Below are 22,175 nucleotides of genomic sequence, written 5' to 3'. Positions count from 1 at the left end.
TGTAGCTGGCCACATTCAAATGGCTGGGGCCTGCAATTTTGGAGAAAGACTCAGGGGACCAACACCAGAAACAAAGACAAATATTTGGTGCCCATTTACTTACAAAAGTTGTGCAGGTTCTAACTCCACAAAGAAGGTAGGTGGCCACGGGGAGCAGAGCTCCAGACTTTCTGATTCAAATGTCAGGACATGTGGCACAGGATAAAAATTTGCAAGTGATTGACAAAGATGTTCATAGTTATTGCCTGAGCCTATATATTGATAAACAAAATGTGGTATACACGTGCAAAGGAATATTATTCAGCCTTTAAAAGCAAGGAAATTCTGACATATACTGCAGAATAAGACTTTTTGCTACATGAAATAAGCCAGACACAAAGGGACAAATACTGTATAATTCCTATTATATGAGCTAACTAGAGCAGTGGTCGGCAAACTCATTAGTCAACAGAGCCGCAGTTTGCCGACCACTGAACTAGAGTAGTCAAATTTATAGAAGACAGAAACTAGAATGGGGATTGCCAGAGGGGCTGAGGATAGGAGAATTAGGAGTTATGGCTTAATGAATATACAGTTTCAGTGATGCAAGATGAAAAATGTTTGGAGGTAGATGAGGGTGATTGTTCCCCAACATTGTGAATGTACTTAATGATACTGCACTACACATTTAAAAATGGTTACAATGGTAAATTTTATGTCATGTAAATTTTCCATAATTAGAAAACAAGTAAATTTAAAATTTTTTTTAAATGACTATATACTATAGATGAAATAACAACAGAATGCGAATGTAGTCTGCTCAGGAATATAAAGCAACAGCATACTGGATCAGGCCAGTGGGCCCTGCAGTTGTGCCACAGAGTCATGATGGGAGAAGCCAATAAGCTTTATGATTTCCTCACGACCACCCTATCAGTAGTCCATTCTTCTTGCTTCCTATGGTAATGTTACCCACCAATTTGCCCAAAACCTTCTTCATAAAAGACTATTGCTGGTGGCAGTTACAGGAGAAACCAATCCTCTGGATGAAGGAGGAATCCCCAGGTCTTGTCCTTACAAAAACAGGATGAGGAGCATGTGGCTTGGACATCGGCCACCTCTGTCAAAGCCGAAGTCCTCTGGGTACATACCAAGATGCCCCCACAGCCCGGGGAATCCCCTGCATACTCCACCTGACCCAGATTTCTCCCACAATGCCTAGCTGCTGAACTTCTTTGAACTCCCTCAAAACAATCAGTCAGCAACTCACCTAGCAGTGAGTGGCAAGAATCTAATAGCTAACTTTTCTAAAATGTTAAGGGCTAACAAGGTAATGTGACCTCCCTCACTTTCTTATTTACCCTTCCAGCTAAAAGGTATGAAACTCCCAGAGTGGAATTCTTGTCATTCCACTCAAAATGGGGTGGGTATGTTTCCACCTTCAAGCAGCGGTCTCTGACCCCTAGGCTTAATTTAGGCCAGAATTATGAATTGATCAGACTTTGGGGTTCTGCTCATCAGTTTCGTGAAGCAGAGAATTTGTGCCTCACCTTTGCCCCTGCAAAGACTAGCAGAATGCCCTCTAAGACTGTAAACCTAGAAATATCTAATTTCTGACTACATTTTGGAGGTATAGACATGGGTTTTACTGGGCTTCACTCTCTTTCTCTGGGACTCACAAATGCTTTTCAAATGATTCTTTTCTACCCTTTCTTTGTGAATGTCAGATAACCCACGGCATCCACCTCCATGCCTTTGGGTTAAAAAACCCTGGGGAAAGCATGCGATTTAAATCAATTCTAATGGAAGATAAATAGGAGAGACGCCAAATCACATTCCTGTCCTGAGAATCTCCCCACCACAGTTTGGATTTGACATAATTAAGAGGCACAAATAGGACAATTTGCTCAGATGGGTGACTTCAGTTTTTCATAACAACTGGCTGATCTTACCTCATTTTCCATTCTTTTCAGAACATCCTGGAGCTGGAGAAGGAGAGAATTAAACTTTTATGTAATAACTTGAATCAGTACACCCAACATATTTCTGTTTTTGGCCAAACCCTGACCACAGTGAGTAGTAAAGATTTCTCCATTTCTGGGATGCATGGTAAGAACTGGCAGGGAACAGTCTTCAGCAACCTTCTGCTTCCCTTGGCTTTGCAGTGCCACACGCACATTCATGGGGCCATCAGCAAGATCGATGTTGAAAAGGATATCCAGGCTCTCATGGAAGAAACTGCTCTTTCATCTACAGAAAATAAATCTGAGTTCCTATTAACAGATTACTTTGTAAGTATGGATGGAAGGAAGTTCTATTAATGGGGAACCTTAGTTAAGTACTGAGGGATTCCTTAAAAAAAAAAAATTGAGAACAATTGTAAAGGAAACATCTTGTGTGTTTTTTTTTAATGGAAAATATTCATTTTTTTCCATGATTCAGATAAATTAAAAACAGTGTGGTTTACAAATAGGCAAAGGAAACATGTCTGGAAAGGAAGAAAGTCAAACAAGGGTTTTTGACTGAATCTTAATACTTGGTCTTCTATGAGAATAATGCCAGGCACACATGTTTCATGACCTGTAAATAATCACTGTCTCATCTTGGTTGTTATTGCTGTATAATAAATCACCCCCAAACTCAATGGCTTAAAGCAAGCATTTATTATCTCACAGTTTCTGTGGGTTAGGAATCCAGTCATGGCTTAGCTGGGTGCCTTTGAGTCCCTCAGAAGGCTGCAATCAAGGTGTCAGTCAGGACTGCAGGCATCTCAAAGCTCTACTGGGAAATGAGCCACTTCCCAGGCCTTGGGTCCTGGTTGACTGCTTGCTGGAGATAGTATTTCCTTGCCAGGTGGTTCTCTCCTTAGGGCAGCACACATGTCAGCCTGCTTCCCCCAGAATTTTGATCCAAGAGAGACAGAGCCAGAATGCCCAAGATAGAAGCATAGTCTTTTATTAGCTAATCTCAGAAGTGATATCTGGTTATATTTTATCTGTTAGAAGCAAGCCAGTAAGTGCAGCCCACGCTCAAGCTGCGGGGATTACACAAAGGCATGAATCCTAGGAGGTAGGAAGCGCCAACATTCTTCACGGTCCTTTTCTTTGAAAAGCTTGGACCAAATCACAGAGGCTAATTTTGAGGGGATTTGGATGACTCTACTATGTCATCTTTGCTAAAAACAGATCAGTGTGCCTGGTCAGAGCCCAAGCATCTTGTTTCTTAGCTATCTTGGAGGAAGTTCTTTGTCTTCTGAATTCCTGACAACTCTTCCCTGGGCCCTCTGCTAGATTTCATTCAGACTTCAAGGGCCATATTGGGAGGCTTATCTTTCTCTGTGTAGAACCAACCCACTGGCCATGTCCTCCTATAGGATTAAAAGAGTAGCCAAAGTCAATATCCCAGGATCCACCCTCAAGGAACAAGAGATGAGGGAAGAGAGAAAGGCAATTAGATCTGGGCACAGCAGTGAGCCCAGCAGCTGGGAAGCGACCAACTTTTCCTTTCCCTACCTTCCAAATAGCAGCATGTGACCAGCTATTTCTAAATTGAATTCTTTTTTTTTTTTTCCTACCTTGGCAAAGGCAAAGCAAATTAACAATAGCAATGTCTTTTCAAAGCAGAAGTAGAGGTAGAGATGGGAGCAGAAAGGGAGATTGGATTATAATAGGAAAGCCCTTTCTTTTTCTCTCTTCTTCCAAATAGTGTAGGTGATCCCTAGGATGAGAAAATATACAACAGAGTATATCTATTACTTTATTAAAAGGCTAATAAAAATGTCCCTATCTAGAGCTAACCTTCCACCAACATTTGGGATCCTAGTTTGTCTCTTTCCCTATCAGATAAGTCCTGACTCCCTGACTCCTTCACTTCCATCTTTAGTCATTTGTTTCCAATCTCTCTCCACAGGTTTCTCTCCCTCTGCTATGTGTACAGCCACCTTTCCATCTAACCCTAACATCCCCCATTTTTATTCAACCCTTAAAATATGTATGTGAAAGTTCAAATTTTGTTAATGGTTCTCCTAGCCCCATGGTCAGCAAACTGCGGCTCGCGAGCCACATGCAGCCCTTTGGCCCCTTGAGTGTGGCTCTTCCACAAAATACCACGGCCTGGGCAAGTCTATTTTGAAGAAGTGGTGTTAGAAGAAGTTTAAGTTTAAAAAATTTGGCTCTCAAAAGAAATTTCAATCATTGTACTGTTGATATTTGGCTCTGTTGACTAATGAGTTTGCTGACCATTGTCCTAGCCTATGTGATAAAACCCCCACTTCTTTCTGCCCCCAAATCTGGCCTAACCTACCCAGACAACTTTTTCTTCCACTGTGTTTGCTTAAGCAACTGGTCTATTTACTGTTCCTGATACAGTTCCCACAGTCCTCCCTCTGTCCTTTGCTTGAGCCAATTCTTCTGCCTGGGGCACCCTTTGTCCTCCTTCCCCTTGACTGAAAATCCTGGTTTAGTCTTACAGCCTCCTCAAAGCTTTTGTGCCCGGGCCCTGCCCTTGGTGGGCCACACATTCCTGTCTGCTCCATTCATGAATGAACGTGGCCTTGAACTGCTAGGTCTCTTATGTTATGTTTCAAGGCCTACCTAAATTATAAACCCACTCTGGGAAGAGCATTTGTGTTTTTTGTTCAGGCATCCCCAGTAGCCAGCAACACAGAACACAAACATTTGCTCAGCTGGTTGAGCAATCCTAGCTTGAGGCATATATGTGATACTACATGGGGACCATTAAAGGACTCTAGCTTGAATAAAGATAGAGAACAATGAGTATACAACAAGTATATTTACTTATCAAGAAACTATGAAATAGCTACAGTAAGGCTCATCCTCCAAGAATAATTTGTTCTAAAGAAAGTGCTCAGCTAGGTACTTACAAGTTGTGAACAAGGAGATGTTTTCTTATTGAGCAGGTCTGTTATTGGCTTTTTTTTTTTTTTTTTTTTACTTCCAGTTAAAATTAAATAGTCAGTGAAAGTCTCAGTGCAACTTGGAGAGAAAACTCTTTTATTTTTCCCTATTAAGTTGTTAAATATCCTTTTTCTTCCCCTAAAGGAAGAAGATCCTAACAATGCAATGAATAAAGAGAGACAAAAGTCTTCAATAAAATCAAAACTGTTAAGACTGCAAAGAGATATTGAAAAAGCCTCGAGCGACCGGGAAGGTGTGTAATATCTCTGTGAACGGCCTGATAAGGGAAATTATTTTCATTGAGAGTTGGGTGATCCTGCTTTTGCTGATTGACACAGGGATTATCTTCTTTAAAGAATCACATGTCAAACCTAATTTGTATGGAGAAAGATTTTTTTAAAAAAAGAAAGGAGAGAATAAAAAACCAAAAACGACACTTTGGTCTATCGGTGAGAGCTATGTAAGTTCTATACCACCTTTTCCAGAAATGTAGCATTTTTAAAAAATATATTTTTGTTGATTTCAGAGAGGAAGGGAGAGGGAGAGAGTGAGAGAGAATCATCAATCGGTTGCCTCCTGCACACCCCACATTGGAAATCAAACCCACAACCCAGGTTTGTGCCCTGACCGGAAATTGCACTGTTAGCCCCTGGTTCGTAGGTCAATAGTCGACCACTGAGCCATGCCAGCCGGGCAGAAATGTAGCATTTTACCATGTTTCTGGCATTGCTGGAATGAGGGACAATTCATTTGGTTTAAAACATAGTAAACTGTGCACAGGGCTTTAGGTTTTCTTCTCTGTTTCCTTTTAAACTAACTCTCTAAATGGTGTAAAGATCATTCAGATTAAATCCTGTACTTAGAAGAGAAGACTGTTAGAATGTGAAACCTCTCTAAAGGGATGCAGATAATAAAAACGACTCCCCACTTGTGATCGTGACGTGTACAGCTTATTTTATGTGAACCAGAACAACCTATTGCAATGGAGTACTTGACAGGAAATCCAAGAGAGCAAAAATGTTTCCACATGTAAATATCATAGCAAGGGAAAGGCTAACCCTGTGGTAAATGTCAGGAATCCACCAGGAATGGGTCAACAAGGAGGATTCATGAACTCATCTAGGAAAAATATCAGTCAAGACTCTTTAAGCATCAACCAGCATTTCTCACATTTCATTAAATGAAGGTAAAGGTCACCCAATCCAGTAACAACTACCTACAGAAACAGCTCCAGCCATTTCGGAAACCCTTCTGGGCTCAGCTGTGTCCCCCGGGACAGAAGGATTGGTGACTGAAAACATGATTTCATTTTCAGGACTCCGACGAATGCTGAAAGCTTACTCCAGCAACTCCTTTTCAGACCCAGAGAGCCGGAAAAGCACAGCCGCCTTAATGGAGGAGGTAAATACTGGCAGAGCACAGTTTCCTAGATTTAATGATGAAAGAGCTATTTTTAGAACGCTCGTTTTCCAGCCCATTTGGCCGCTGTTTGCCTTTCCTTTCTCATGACAGAACAATCTAGTCTCAGGCGTGTAGGGTCAGGTCCTTGGCAAGGAGTTTGAGGGATCTGGAAAAATCCAACTACTTAGAAACATTTGCTTTAGATTCTTCCTACGGGGGGAAAAAAAAGTGCCTAGAATACAGTTCTCTAAAATAGAATGATTCCTTCAGGGTCTGGAAACCATAGGTACTTGTAACCCAGTTAAGAAACTTCACCAAAAACACAGGTTCTACTTTCAGAAAGGCATGTATTTGCATCTATCTAGCTCTGCTGTTTACAGGGACCTGGGATAACTTAAGTTTTTGCATCTGTAAAATGAGGATATTGGTACCTACCTCAAAGGGTTTTTGTGAGGATTAAATATTATTTAGAAAATGCTAGCACAGTGTGCAGAGGCAAGCTGAAAAAGTAATTATTAATTAAAATGCTGTTTTTCATTCATTCCTCAACTAACATCAGGATCTGAGAATAACAGGAGGAAAGAAATATGTAGGGACTGATGGACAAGGTGGCAACTTCAGAGGAATCCACATTAAAAAGGCAATTAGCAAAGACCCATGAATTTAACATAGGAATAAAAACAAACAGATGCTAGTACCCATGTGTGCAAGATATGGGTTTTCTGCTGTGATTAGAGAGAGAGGATGGTGATGGGTTATCTTTTCTGAGAAAAATTCAGGAAGAGATAAAAATCTGTTGCAATGTTTGGAAGGATACAGGAAACTGGACATGCTTCTCTTACCTTGAATATAGCCTAATTCTCTTACGAGTAGGTACCTAAAAATTCTGTCCAAACAGGCAATTTCAGTAGTTCTTTGGTGAAAATAGATGCATACAGGCACAATTTATCTGTTTCTTAGCACAGGCTTCCTTCAGTTGGGTGCTGTTGTAGAAACAAACCTAACACTCCTTGTGAAGAGAAAAGCCTAAATTCTATTCATTTGCAAACAGAGGTCTAACATATTTGCAATGACACATGGCCACGATTTTTATGAAATTATAAAAGACTGGGACATTTTCTGTGATAACACAAAATATTTAGTTAACTAATTCAATGCAAATAACTTTTACCAAAATAAAGTCAAGTGAGAGAACTTTATGATGGCGTTAATTATAAGTTTATTTGTTTGGTTGTTCCTGCACAGAATTTTGTCATTCTTGTTACCAGCATAGAACATGTATTAGGATCAGTTGGGAACACAACTGGATTGATTCACACAGTGAAGGATACAAGGAGGGAGGGAATCTGACCCCTAAATTCACAGTGTTTGTGATCTAGTGAAGGAACAAATGCAAGCCTTTGAATAGTGGGTGCCAAATACCCATGTTATTTCATTACATGCCTCTGCATCTGTTGGAGGGAAACTCGTGATATTGATAGATTTTGCGTTACCTACGGAAGTTTTTTTGCACTAGGACACTCTGTTTCATTTAAATTCTTCCTAATTCACCGTTTTTTGGTCCTTGAAGTGCCATATTTGAAGCAAAAAATGTTGGTAAGGCATGTTCTCTGAAAAAATTGTAGGTATTGACTTCGGATATGGGAAGGAGACTTGCTCTGTGATGCTCTCAGATGCACAGTAGGTCTAATGGTAGAAGGTATGAGGGATAACTTTAGTTTTTGCATGTGTAAAGTGGGGATATTGGTACCTACCTCAAAGGGTTTTCCATGCAGTGGATTGTTCTAAGAATTAGAGACCTTTATCACCAATTGGAGGTGTCTGGCAGGGATCCTAGGGTTAGGAATCCCCATGCTGGACATATGGGAAAGGGAGAGGTGATGGTGAGGAGGAGATTGGATAAGCAGGCCCCTTCTAATACTTGGATTCTGGTTTTTTATTTACCCTGATTGGACACAGCCTGACAAAGAAGTCATTTTAAAGTTTATAGTTTAAAGTCAAGTAAAGAACAGGAAGAGCCTAAGAGTGTATCTTAAGCTTCAATCCTTATTTTTATAATTAAAATATTTCTTCTAGTTTTGAGAAGTGTTACTGTGAACTTTCTGTGTAATACAAGGCCTCACCTCTTCAAGAAAAACAATGAACCTCAACCAAAACAGTAAATAAATAAGCCCTGCCTCCCATCATTTTAGTTTGATTCTACTGATAGTTCAATCCTATTCACAGTGTTGAGCAATGATGACTCAATTGCCTTTCCTCAAGGCCTCCCAAAAGCCTACCTTCTCAGTCAACACTTATTATTCCCTCTCTCATTCCTCAGCAGAAAATTGGGTAAAGCCTGTTCATTGCTACAAAATACTGAGTAAATAATCTACCAAGGTTTCTGGTTTACTCTGTTCACATGAGTCCAGAATAAGACACACTCAACAACTAAGGCTTTCCTCTAGGAAAAGGGTCCATTGTTTCACTCAGCATTTTCTGTGTATATTTGCATATGAGTTGAATGTGTAATTTTTTAGATCTCTTTGTCATTTTGGAAGTTATCCTGATATCCTTTGACCCATGCAGTTGTGCCTCATTTTCTAGAAATTTACTCACAAGGCCAAATGATGTATCCACAGACCATTTTGAAACTAGACCTGATGCAAGCAAATTCCTATAAACTGTCATCAGTGTTAGCAGAACTTGAACAAAGACCTCAACCCAGCCATCCTTGTAGTAACTCCATCTTCAAGCGGAAAGAAAAGGTAAAAATTTAAGAGATTGGTTATAATTTCTTGACTAAGCTTCCTGAGTGAAGTGGCTTAAAGTAACATCAGAGCAAAAACGCTGTAATGAATTATGTATGCCACATGTCCTAAATCCCAACTGCAGAATTTTAAAATAAATTTAGTTTCATTCCTTTGAGAGGAGTAACAGGAGCTAAACACAACTGAATACATTCTTTCTATACTAAACACGGGGAGTTAAAAACCCTTTGGATTCTTTCTTCTTCCTACTCATACCTTAACTTCATCCTTTGTGCTTTTATAGTAAACTTTTTATTAAATTGAAATTTTATATTCATACAGACCTGAACCATAAGGTTTATAATATGCATTAGTCTCATCCATTTATCATACCACACAACGTAGAAAATGCATAAGCATAATTTTTAAAAATCACATACATGTATTTTCCCAGTGTTACCCTCTTTAGGAATTGGTGGTGAACAGTGATTATGCATGGATTAACTACTGCTTGTAGCTGTTTTCTATTGCCTATCAGAAGGGGGTGCTATAACCATTTTGTTATAAAGGGACAATTTTCTTCCTAAGTGACTCAGCTGGGAAATGGTCTCAATAAAAAAGAAAAAGGAAGGAAGGAAGGAAGGAAGGAAGGAAGGAAGGAAGGAAGGAAGGAAGGAAGGAAGGAAGGAAGGAAGGAAGGAAATGGTCTCAATCATTTAGACAGAGCCATATAATTAATTTGCATTAAAGCCAATTAAAGTTGAATTTGTAGGAGTAATGCTGTGAATGTTATCATTTTGCCTATGTACAGGTCAGAATTGCAAACACAGGCTATAAAATATGCTAATTCTCTAATTCTGAAAATATTAAAGCTTCAGATACAAGAAAGCTCTATATAAGAGTTTAGGAATGTAGTTAATGCTTTATTTATATCCTCTTCCAAAAAGATTACAAAACAAATTCCTAAGGAAAACAGCTACAGAAGAATTATATTTCATGAATACTTGTGTTGTTAAAAATGACTGTTTTCAAAAATATTTATTTGAACAGCAGCAGACCCATAGTTACGTAAGAATATCTCGGCCTTTTCTGATGAAGAGATCAGAGACTATGGTAAGAAGGGCATCTTCTGGTGGGCAGAGCAATCCAAGTTCTTCATGTGCAGGTAATCCCATGCTCGGAATAATTTTGGGCTAAGTCCTATCAGTAAAGCACATTGCTATATTTACCTTGTTTTTTTTTTAGAGCCACATTGATATATATCAGCTCAATGAAATCTAAATTAAGACTGATTAATTTGTTAGACTGTAGCTTTCTGTGCAAATTTAATCCAAAAAGTGTGAGGAAGCCAAGAAGAAGTGGGGGGTTGGGAAAAGAATTTTATGAGGTGACTGGTTCCATGTTATTCAGATAGCCTGCAATTTACAGTGCACATGATCGCCCCTAAGCCATTGGGATTAACTCTGAGATCTGTCTCCAGAGCCTCCTCCAAACCTCCATGTGAGAAATATGCTGATCCCAGGCCTACTTACCCCATTTATTCAGCTACCTGACTTTAGTCATTTGTACATCCACACCCTACTACCTTTTAGTGTTTACCTTTCAACACATACACACACACGCGTGCACATTATTGTCCCTCATAGTTCAACTATACTTACCATAACCTTGACTCTCTAGTTTCTTGATTAGAAATTGGTCAAAAGAAAAACAAAGAGTTCCAATAAAACCTAGGACATTATGGTCCACATGTATATTAGAGACTCACTGTGGCATTGATGATAAGAAGTACCTGGTCAAAGTGTCCCCTATCTATACCTAGAAGTACAAGGTCAAAGTGTCCCCTATCTATACCTAGAAGTACATGGTCAAAGTGTCCCCTATCTATACCTAGAAGTACATGGTCAAAGTGTCCCCTATCTATACCTGAATGACAAAACTTATGTGTATCTTCCAATACAAGCATACAGCAAGCATGCATACCACACATATCAGCCAACTGATGTTAAGTTCATGTGGAAAGCAAATAATTTTAAATTATCATCTTTATAATTATTATTAAAATAATTTTGTTCTCCAGACTTATTTTCTATATTATGATATAATTGTTGATTATATAAAATATACAGTCCATATACCTCAAGCATGTCAAACTCAAAGGCTAACACGGGCCAAATAAACAAGGTTTAAGTTCATGTGGACCGCAAAAAAACAAAAGCTTCAATTTTCATAGAAACGTAGGTTTATTTCAATAGAGACATGCTGAATACAAAGGGCTGAAATAAATGAGTCATCGTTAACATAAAATAATAGAACATTTTAATAAAAACTAATATTTTTCTTGAACATGAACTTACCAGACACTGAAAAACTGCACAAATTAGTAAGTGTAATACAAATAAACCTATTTTTCTTGTTCTCTGAAAACGAAATATTTCCTGTTGTGCACACCGAGCAAGTTAGTATAAGACTAATGACATGGCAATCGCCTGCTAAAATATTCGCTGCCAGCTCCACAAGGAACCCGCCACAGGCCTAAGAGCAGCAGCTTCACGTGGCCTGCCCGTGTCCAAGGAGCAGCAGCTGCGTGAGCAGCCAGTTCCCCCTCTGAGGAGCAGCAGAGGCGCGCAGCCCACACCCTGCACCTGTCCGAAGAGCAGCAGCTGTGCCGCATGAGCAGCCAGCCACCTTCTAAGGAGCAGCAGCTGTGAAAGCTGCCCGCCCCCTTCTGAGGAGCAGCAACTGTGTGAGTAGACTGTCCCTTTCCAAGGAGCAGCAGTCGCACGAACCACCTGCCCCAATCCGAGGAGCAGCAGTTGTGTGAGCCGCCTGCCCCCATCCAAGGAGCAGCACCTGTGTGAGCAGCCCACCCACTTCTGAGGAGCAGCAGCCACACGAGCAGCCTCCCCCCATCTGAGGAGCAGCAGCCACATAAGCAGACCACCCATGTCCAAGGAGCAGCAGCCCTGTGCAGTCCACACTGGTCCGAGGGGCAGCACCCACACGCAGCCTGATCCTGTCCGATGAGAAGGAGCTGGGTGAGCGGCCCGTACCTGTCCGAGGAGCATCAGCAGCACGAGCAGCTCACTCCCACGCGAGGAGCAGCAGCCGCATGAGTAGACCGCCCCCCGTCCAAGGAGAAGCAGCTGCATGAGCAACCCATACAAGGAGCAGCAGCCCTACAAGCAACCTGATCCTGTCCAAGGAGCGGCAGCATTATGAGTAGCCCGTCCCATCTGAGGAACAGCAGCAGCACGCAGCCAGCCCCCATCTAAAGAACATCAGCCACGCGAGCAGTCTGCCCCTGTCTGAGGAGCAGCAGCCATGTGAGCAGCCAGCCCCGTCCAAGGAGCAGCGGACATGAGCAACCCGTCCCCATCTGAGGAGCAGCAATCTCATAATCAGCCCACCCCCGTCCAAGGAACAGCAGCTATAAAAGCAGCCTCCCCCACCAGCCAGAGGAGGCACCACTGCTGCGAACAGCACTCACCAGAGGAGCCGCTGCCAACTGAGAAGCAGCTGCTACCATAACCGCCCGAGGAGCAACTGCAGCCAGAGAAGCCACTGCCACCCAAGGAGCAGCCCCTACACAGCTCGACATCTAGATCAGTCGGTGAGACCAAAAATGGGTAGACAAAGATACCCCCAAAAGGAAAGAAAAGGAGGAATCACCAGAAAAGCAACTAAGTGAAACAGAGGCATGCAATATGTCAGAAAAAGAATTCAGAATAAGGGTCATAGAGTGCATAAATCGGATGGAAGAAAAAATCAACACCTTATGTAAGAATCAAGAAGAAATGGATGAAAAAATCAACAACTTATGTAAGAATCAAGAAGAAATGAAGAGTGATATAGCTGCAATAAAAAACACCATGGAAAGTTTCAACAGTAGACTAGGAGAAGCAGAGGACTGAATTAGTGAACTAGAAGACAGGGAAGCAAAACACAGCCAAACTGAATTGCAACTGGAGAAAAAAATTAAAAGACAGGAGGAGAGCATAAGGGAGCTATGGGACAACATAAAACGAAGCAACATACGAATAATAGGGGTGCCAGAACAACAGGAAGAGGAACAAGGGTTAGAAGAACTATTTGAAGAAATAATGTCAGAAAACTTCCCTGATGTGGCAAATAAAAAAGTCACACAAGCACAGAGAGTCCCAAACAGGATGAACCTGAAAAGACCCACACCAAGACACATCATAATTAAGATGGCAAATATTCAGGACAAAGAGAGAATCTTAAAAGCTGCAAGAGAGAGACAGAAAGTTACATACAAGGGAACTCCCATTAGATTATCAAATGATAGCTCAACAGAAACACATCAGGCCAGAAAAGAATGGAAGGAAATTTACAAAGTGATGCAAACCAAGAGACTGAATCCAAGAATACTCTATCCAGCAAGGTTATCATTCAAAATTGAAGGGGAAATAAGGAGTTTCACAGACAAAAAAAATGCTAAGGGAGTTTATCACTACCAAGCCAGCAATGCAAGAAATGCTAAAGGGACTGGTGTAAAAAGAAGAAATAAAAAGGTAAGAAGGAACACAGACACAAAAAATAAAAATGGCTACAAATAAGTTCCTTTCAATAATAACTTTAAACGTAAACGGACTAAATGCTCCAATCAAAAGACATCGAGTGGCTGAATGGATAAAAAAACACGACCCATATATATGCTGTCTACAAGAGACCCACCTCAGAAAAAGGGACTCATACAGATTGAAAGTGAAGAGATGGAAAAACATCTTTCAGGCAAATAGAAATGAAAAAAAAAAAAAGCTGGGGTAGCAGTACTTATTTCTGACAAAATAGACCTCAAAGTAAAGGTCATAACAAGAGATAAGGAAGGCCACTTCATAATAATAAAGGGATCGATACAACAAGAGGATATAACCCTGATAAACATATATGCACCCAATGCAGGAGCACCCAAATACATAAAAAAACTCCTGGAAGATATCAAGGGAGAGATCGACAACAATACAATCATAGTATAGGGGACTTTAAAACACCACTGACATCACTGGATAAATCCTCTAGACAAAAAATCAGCAAAGAAATAGCAATCCTAAATGACTCACTAGATCAGATGGACGTAATTGACATCTTCAGAGCATTTCACCCCAAAGCCACAAAATATATGTTCTTCTCAAGTGCCCATGGGACATTTTCAAAAATAGACCACATATTGGATCACAAACAAAGTCTCCCCTAATTCAAAAAGATTGAAATCATATCAAGCATTTTCTCAGACCACAATGGCATAATATTAGAAATAAACTACAATAAAAACATTCCAAAAAATTCAAACACCTGGAAGCTGAATAGCATGCTATTAAACAATGATTGGGTTATCAATGAGATCAAAGAAGAAATTAAAAACATCCAGGAGACTAATGGCAATAAAAACACAACAATGCAAATACTATGGGACACAATGAAAGCAGTCCTGAGAGGGAAGTTTATAGCTCTACAGGCCTACCTCAAAAAACAAGAAAAAATGGTAATAAATCATCTAACTCAACAACTCAAAGAATTAGAAAGAGAGCAACAAGAAAAGCCCACAGTGAGCAGAAGGAAGGAAATATTAAAGATCAGAGCAGAAATGAATGACATAGAGACCAAAAAAAAAATACAAAAGATCAACAAAACCAAGAGCTGGTTTTTTGAAAGGATAAACAAGATTGATGAACCTCTAGCCAGGCTCACCAAGAAGCAAAGAGAGAGAACCCAAATAAACAAAATCAGAAATGAAAGAGGAGAAATAACAACAGACCCCACAGAAATACAAAGGATTATTATAAAATATCATGAACAACTCTATTCTAACAAAAAAGACAACCTGGAGGAAATGGACACATTCCTAGAAAAATACAACCTTCCAAAACTTACTCAGGAAGATACTGAAAATCTCAATAGGCTGATAACTATGGAAGAAATTGAAGCAGTCATCAAAAAGCTTCCAGCAAACAAAAGCCAGGGGCCAGATGGCTTCATAGGGGAGTTTTACCAAACATTCAAGGAAGAACTAAAACCTATTCTCTTCAGACTATTCCAGAAAATTTAAGAGGAAGGAACACTTCCAAGCTCCTTCTATGAAGCCAGCATCACCCTAATACCAAAACCAGATAAAGATAACACAATGAAAGAGAATTACAGGCCAATATCCCTCATGAACATAGATGCCAAAATCCTCAACAAAATTCTAGCAAATCGGATCCAGCAGTACATCAGAAAGATCATACACCATGACCAAGTAGGATTTATCCCAGGAATGCAAGGATGGTACAATATCCGCAAATCAATAAACGTGATACATCACATAAATAAATTGAGAGATAAAAATCACATAGTCATATCAATTGATGCAGAAAAAGCATTTGACAAAATCCAACACCCTTTATTGATAAAAACTCAACAAAGTGGGAATAGAAGGATCATACCTCAACATAATAAAAGCCATATATGACAAACCCACAGCCAACATCATACTCAATGTGCAAAAACTAAAACCATTTCCCCTAAGAACAGGAACAAGACAGGGATGCCCACTCTCACCACTCCTGTTCAACATAGTGCTGGAAGTACTAGCCATTGCGATCAGACAAGAAGAAGAAATAAAAGGCATCCAAATTGGAAAAGAAGAAGTAAAACTGTCCTTATTTGCAGATGACATGATACTGTACATAGAAAACCCTAAAGACTCCATCAAAAAATTATTAGACTTAATAAATGAATTCGGCAATGTAGCAGGATACAAAATTAACGCCAAGAAATCTATGGCATTTCTATACACCAATAATGAACTTACAGAAAGAGAAACTAAAAAAGCAATCCCATTTACCATTGCACCAAAAAAATTAAGATACCTAGGAATAAACTTAACTAAGGAGGTAAAAGACCTATATGCAGAAAACTACCGGACACTGAAAAAAGAGATAGAGGAAGACATAAACAAATGGAAGAACATACCATGTTCATGGATTGGTAGAATCAACATCATCAAAATGTCCATACTACCCAAAGCAATCTATAAATTCAATGCAATCCCCATTAAAATACTAATGGCATGTTTCACAGACCTTGAACGAACTTTCCAAAAATTCATCTGGAATAACAAAAAGAGCCCAAATAGCTACAGCAATCCTGAGAAAGACAAACAAAGTAGGTGGGATCTCAATACCAGATTTCAAGCTGTATTACAAAGCCACTGTTCTTAAAACAGCTTGGTACCGGCACAACAACAGACATATAGATCAATGGAATAGAATAGAGAACCCAGAAATGGACCCAAATCATTATGCTCAATTAATATTTGACAAAGGAGGAATGAACATACAATGGAGTCAAGACAGTTTCTTCAATAAATGGTGTTGGGAAAATTGGACAGATACATGCAAAAAAATGAAACTGGACTTAAACATAGAACGGGAAACCATAAAAATACTAGAGGAATCCACAGGCAGAAAAATCTCTGACATATGCCAAAGCAATTTCTTCACTGATACTGCTCCTAGGGCAATGGAAACTAAAAAGAAAATAAACAAATGGGACTACATCAAAATAAAAGGAAACAATCAATAAAACAACAAGAAAGCCCACTGCATGGGAGAACATATTTGCCAATGATAACAATAATAAGGGTTTAATCTCCAACATTTACAGGGAACTCATGCACCTTAACAAAAAGAAGATAAACAACCCAATCAAAAAATGGGCAACTGATCTAAATAGACACTTTTTGAAAGAAGACTGAAGGAAGGCCAGGAGACATATGAAAACATGCTCAAAGTCACTAATCATCAGAGAGATGCAAATCAAAACGACAATGTGATACCATCCCACACCTGTCAGAATGGCTATTATCAACAAGTCAACAAATGACAAGTGCTGGCCAGGATGTGGAGAAAAAGGAACCCTCGTGCACTGCTGGTGGGAATGCAGACTGGTGCAGCCACTGTGGAGAACAGTAAGGAGTTTCTTCAAAAAACTAAAAATGGAACTCCCATTTGACCCAGTGATCCCACTTCTAGGAATATATACCAAGAAACTAGAAACAACAATCAGAAAGGATATATGCACCCCTATGTTCATAGCAGCACAAATCACCAGAGCTAAGATTTGGAAACAGCCTAAGTGCCCATCAGCAGATGAGTGGATTAAAAATCTGTGGTACATCTACACAGTGGAATACTATGCTGCGGTAAAAAAGAAGGGGTTCTTACCATTTGCAACAACATGGATGGAGCTGGACAGCATTATGCTAAGTGAAATAAGCCAGGCAGAGAAAGATAAATATCACATGATCTCACTCATTTGTGGAATATAATGAACAACATAAACTGATGAACAAAAATAGATCCAGAGACAGAGAAACATCAATCAGAACGTCAAACCTCAGGGAACGTAGGGGACAGTGGGGGTAAGGGGGAGAGATCAACCAAAGGACTTATATGCATGCATATAAGCCTAATCAATGGACACAGACAACGGGGGGTGGGGGCATGAATGGGAGGTGGGGGGTAATGGGGTAATAAGGACACATATGTAATACCTTAATCAATAAAGAAATTAAAAATAAAATAAAATAAAATATTCACTGCCAGTATTAGTGGAGAGAAATGGTGCGCCTGCGCATAAGGCGCATAAGGGAAATGAATGCAACACGATTATAGTAATCAGTCACAAGCGAACGTTGTAGTTTGTTATTAATAATTATGTATAACAGGATGTTGTAAAAATTAAGTTACAAAACTTTTATTAAAACCTTTCTTACATACCGTTATATTGGCTGGGACGCAAAAATATTCATTGTGGGCCTCATGTGGCCCACAGCCCGCGAGTTTGACATGCTTGATGTACATAGTAGGTATATAATAAATGGTTACTGAATCAAGGAATAAATAGTTTGTAAAATTATAAATGTTTCTTTTGAGAAGACTTCGATCTATTTAAGCTCTGCACCACACTGCTAAAGAACCAGAGCTCCCTATCCTCTTCCTCTTGCTTACTGACACAGCATTGGTAATTATAACTTGATCCAACTTTCAGCCTCCGGTGTGGCCCAGCATGGCAACATTCTTTGCAAAGCCTTATATTCTTTTCAAGCCAGGCAAGATGATGAATTGAATTTGGAAGTAGGTAAGAATCATTCTCAAATGTTTAATTGCCTTCCCCTGCTGACATCCTTAATTTGAATAAAACTTCTGTCTTAGTCCATTAGTCATAAAGGTTACCACCATGTCAACTCAGTTCAGGTTTACAATCACCTTTCTTAGAAGATAGAGATAAAACACATAAAAGATATAGCTAACATCTGTTCAGTATTTACTGTGTGCCAGATATTATTGCAAGCACACTATCCAATTTAATATTCATAAAATCCTTTGAAGTGGGTATTGTTATTTATTCCCATTTTATTGCTGAAGAGATGGAGACATAGAAAGGGTAAGTACTTGGCTAAGGTCACAGCAGTGGTGGTGCAGGATTTGAATGTAGAGATTCAGTCATGCTTACTCTCAGTGCCACATGGGGGTAGAATGACAGTAATGAAAAGTCATTAGAGAGGTGGTCCCACCTTTTCAAAAAACTAACCATGAAGGAATGTGAAGTGACTTCCTCTTTGGCGTAGTGTCAGAGCAAGTTCTAGAACCCAGGGCAAAGGACTCCCAGCTTCATATTTCTCCCACTTATCTCTCAGGAAAGTGTTTTATGACCAATCTCAGGAAGCAGAGCCTCTTCTTTGTGTCACAGATTTTTGTTTCACATGGAAAGGTATTACATAATGGCTTATATCGACCTCAACATTATTAAAGAAGACAACGTCGCCAGCCTCAGCTTTCTTGGCGTGTCCAGTTAGCAGCCACATTTGGATGTGAAAGCGAAAGCAGGGGCTGGAAAAGAAACGGTTGGTGAGGAAAAGGTTAGTGTGTTGTAGGAAAAAGCTTTTATCCAGGAGCAGGACGTGGCACCCAGGGCCAAGGGAAATCAAGATGGATTGTTGTAGCCAAACAACAAGGACACTGCATATGTGCTATTCATTAGTGGGAGCTTCCTTTTCATTTTGCCAATCAGATTTTTCCAGGCAGTTCCTCTTCCTTCTACCATAGAAATAAGTAAAGAAACAAAACAAAACAAAACAAAAAAGGATATAGAAAGTAGACCTTCTCTTCCATTCTTCTTAAGTCAATGTTGCCTTTGTTTAGAAGTTTTAGTGTTATAGAAGTTACTTTATTATTCACCGTGGGTCCTATGGCAGTAAGTATGTAAATAAAATGCTCTATTCCCACTTTCCATATACATTAAAAAAAAAAATTTCCAGATGCCGTCTAGAACCCAGGGTACTGAGTTTGAGTTACATAGTTACACAATAAATGGATCATCTTGTTTGTCTTTAGTTCTTCCTTAGTTGCAAAGCCTACTTACATGTCATATCCTAAGTGGGATCTATAAATGGAATGAGGGGCTCAGGGAAAGTGGCAATAAGATTTTAAGTTATCCCTTTAAATTTCTGTTAATAGATTTTTTTTCAATCTGCTGACCTGAGAACGTAAGCTGAAAATGATTTTCTATAAGAATGAATAGTGATTTATGAGTGAGGAGAGACAGAAGAGGGGTAACCAGTCTCCTTTGTTTTAAGAAGAAAATGACTGGGGAACAGAATGAAAGACTAAACATATTACCTTAGAATGATGCTCATGCTAAAGTAGCGTTGGGATCCTGAAGGAAGTGGGTGTTTCCACTTCGCTGTGCAGGAGGCAGCCGTAGAGAAGGGATTCTCTCAAAAGGCAAGGATAGCCAGGGGATTTGGGCCTCAGGTTAAACTTTAGGATTATTAATATCAGAATAGCATTTTTTAAAACAGAGAATTCGAGAAGAACCATGTGTTTCTTAGGAGTTCTATTTACTTGAATATAGCGTTAAAAAAGTATTGTCTTCAAATTGATATTTTATTAAAGCTATCTAAATTTGGAATGAGGAGTTATATTTCTGTGCACAGCTATTAAGTGAACCTTTGGACTGTGAAGCTGTCACATATAATGGAGAGAGGCTGCCTTAATCTAAAGCAGTGGTTCTCAACCTTTCTAATGACACAACCCTTTAATACAGTTCCTCATGTTGTGGTGACCCCCAACCATAAAATTATTTTCGTTGCTACTTCATAACTGTAATTTTGCTACTGTTATGAATCGTAATGTAAATATGTGTTTTCTGATGGTCTTAGGCTCTACAGCAGCGGTTCTCAACCTGTGGGTCGTGACCCACAGGTTGAGAACCGCTAGCAGGGTCGCCTAAGACCATCGGAAAACAGATATTTACATTACGATTCATTAACAGTAGCAAAATTACAGTTATGAAGTAGCAACGAAAATAATTTTATGGTTGGGGTCACCACAACATGAGGAACTGTATTAAAGGGTCAAGGCATTAGAAAGGTTGAGAATCACTGATCTAAAGGAAAGTCTGGTAGCAAAGACATAGTAGTCAACATACCAAACTATTGCAGACACCAATGAGAAACCCTTAAAGCACAGACCTCAAGAAAGGGTTTGGTGACCACCCATCAGCTATATTCAAAGTGAGCCAGCCAACATGAAGATGAATGTTCCAATGTGATTCTGCTTTTTTGAAAAAAAAAAAAAAAAAAATATATATATATATATATATATATATATATATATATATATATATATATTTCAGAGAGGAAGGGAGAGGTACAGATAGATAGAAACATCAATGATGAGAGAGAATCATTGATCGGTTGCCTTCTGCATGCCCCCTACTGGGGATCAAGCCCACAACTCAGGCATGTGTCCTTGACCGGAATCGAACCTGGGACCCCTCAGTCCGCAGGCCAATGCTCTATCCACTGATCCAAACTGGCTAGGGCGTGATTCTGTTTTTAATCAAAATATATTATGCCATAATTTAGCTGTCCATTGTCTTACTCTTTTTAATATGCTCTGCATTATGACTGCTTCATAGAGAGGTGGTCAATAAAGTTTGCTTCATCTGAATTACCTGCAGAAAACAATGCTATCAGGTATCTCCTTGAAAGCAGACTCTCCCAAAAACTGTCTCACCTATCGGGCTCAGGTATGTGCTCAAATTGCAAAGACCCATTTGTCTAACTAAATGTGCATTTTCACAGGTGACATTGTGACTATTCACAGCAAACAAGAAGAAGGATGGTGGTTTGGATCTTTAAATGGAAAAAAAGGCCACTTTCCCTCTGCTTATGTGCAGGAGCTCCCTTCAGATGCTGGGTACACAGGCATGAAAGAAGATTCTCAGCACACTGCCTTACACACACTGTAAACTATACAATGTAATGCAAATAAAGAGAAATGCTGTGATCTTCCCAAGTTTATCATTCTAAATGAGTGATGGAGTCCTACCTGCAGGTCACAGTGCTTTGTACTCTTGGTTATTTTTTGAAACAAAGTCAAAAAGTGGGTGGATGAAGGGAGGCAGGGAAGAGGCCCATGGCTCCTAGATTTTTTGAATTCTTAGGAGACCCTGGAGATGACCCAGTGCAATCCCTGGTGTCACAGAGAGATAAACTCCAAGGTGGGTTTAGCCGCTTGCATGAAGTCACTTCGTTTTCTGGGAGCACAACAGATTCTAGGACTCAGATGTCCGTTTCCTCCGGACATCCACAGTAGGCCTACAAGGGGTCAAACGGCCTAGGAAATGAAGAAAAACACAGAATAAGTTCAAGAAGAAAGCTCAGCAAAAGATGGGCAGATAAGACACAAGAGAAATAGACCCAAGTTAGGAGACTGTAAAATAAAGGGTCAGAAACTGAGGTCAAGAGTCTGAGTGATCACAAGTGAGGGTGGTAGACAAGAGGTCTTCATACTAGGTGGAGTTCCATCCTGAGCCAATGACGTTCTGAGGTAGTAGCTTCTTATATACTTTCTTCCCACAACCAGAACTGCTCTTAGAGCAGTGGTTCTCAACCTTCCTAATGCCACGACCCTTTAATACAGTTCCTCATGTTGCGGTGACCCCCAACCATAAAATTATTTTCATTGCTACTTCATAACTAATTTTGCTACTGTTATGAATCGTAATGTAAATATCTGTGTTTTTCGATGGTCTTAGGCTCTACAGCAGCGGTTCTCAACCTGTGGGTCGCGACCCA

The 22,175-nt window shown here is 39.8% G+C and overlaps 1 protein-coding gene across 3 annotated transcripts in view; it reads left to right on the top strand.

Moving 5' to 3' along the window:
• Positions 1–21,404, top strand: part of NOSTRIN (nitric oxide synthase trafficking) — a 61,350-nt gene extending 39,946 nt beyond the window's left edge. Inside the window, exons 8-15 of one of the 3 annotated variants that reach the window (XM_080667979.1) lie at positions 1,953–2,051; positions 2,145–2,270; positions 5,040–5,148; positions 6,211–6,296; positions 8,918–9,043; positions 10,076–10,190; positions 18,080–18,169; positions 21,180–21,404. In XM_080667979.1, the coding sequence (XP_080524105.1) occupies positions 1,953–2,051; positions 2,145–2,270; positions 5,040–5,148; positions 6,211–6,296; positions 8,918–9,043; positions 10,076–10,190; positions 18,080–18,169; positions 21,180–21,346 (918 nt within the window). In that variant the 3' untranslated portion in view covers positions 21,347–21,404. The remainder of the gene's footprint in view (positions 1–1,952; positions 2,052–2,144; positions 2,271–5,039; positions 5,149–6,210; positions 6,297–8,917; positions 9,044–10,075; positions 10,191–18,079; positions 18,170–21,179) is intronic. The other 2 variants (XM_080667978.1, XM_080667977.1) reach the window with 2 other exon arrangements.
• Positions 21,405–22,175: the final 771 nt, after the last annotated feature.

The sequence above is a fragment of the Plecotus auritus genome (assembly GCF_963455305.1).
Source record: "Plecotus auritus genome assembly, chromosome: 5".
NCBI classification, from domain to species: Eukaryota; Metazoa; Chordata; class Mammalia; order Chiroptera; family Vespertilionidae; genus Plecotus; species Plecotus auritus.
This window is presented reverse-complemented; position numbering and strand designations above follow the sequence as displayed.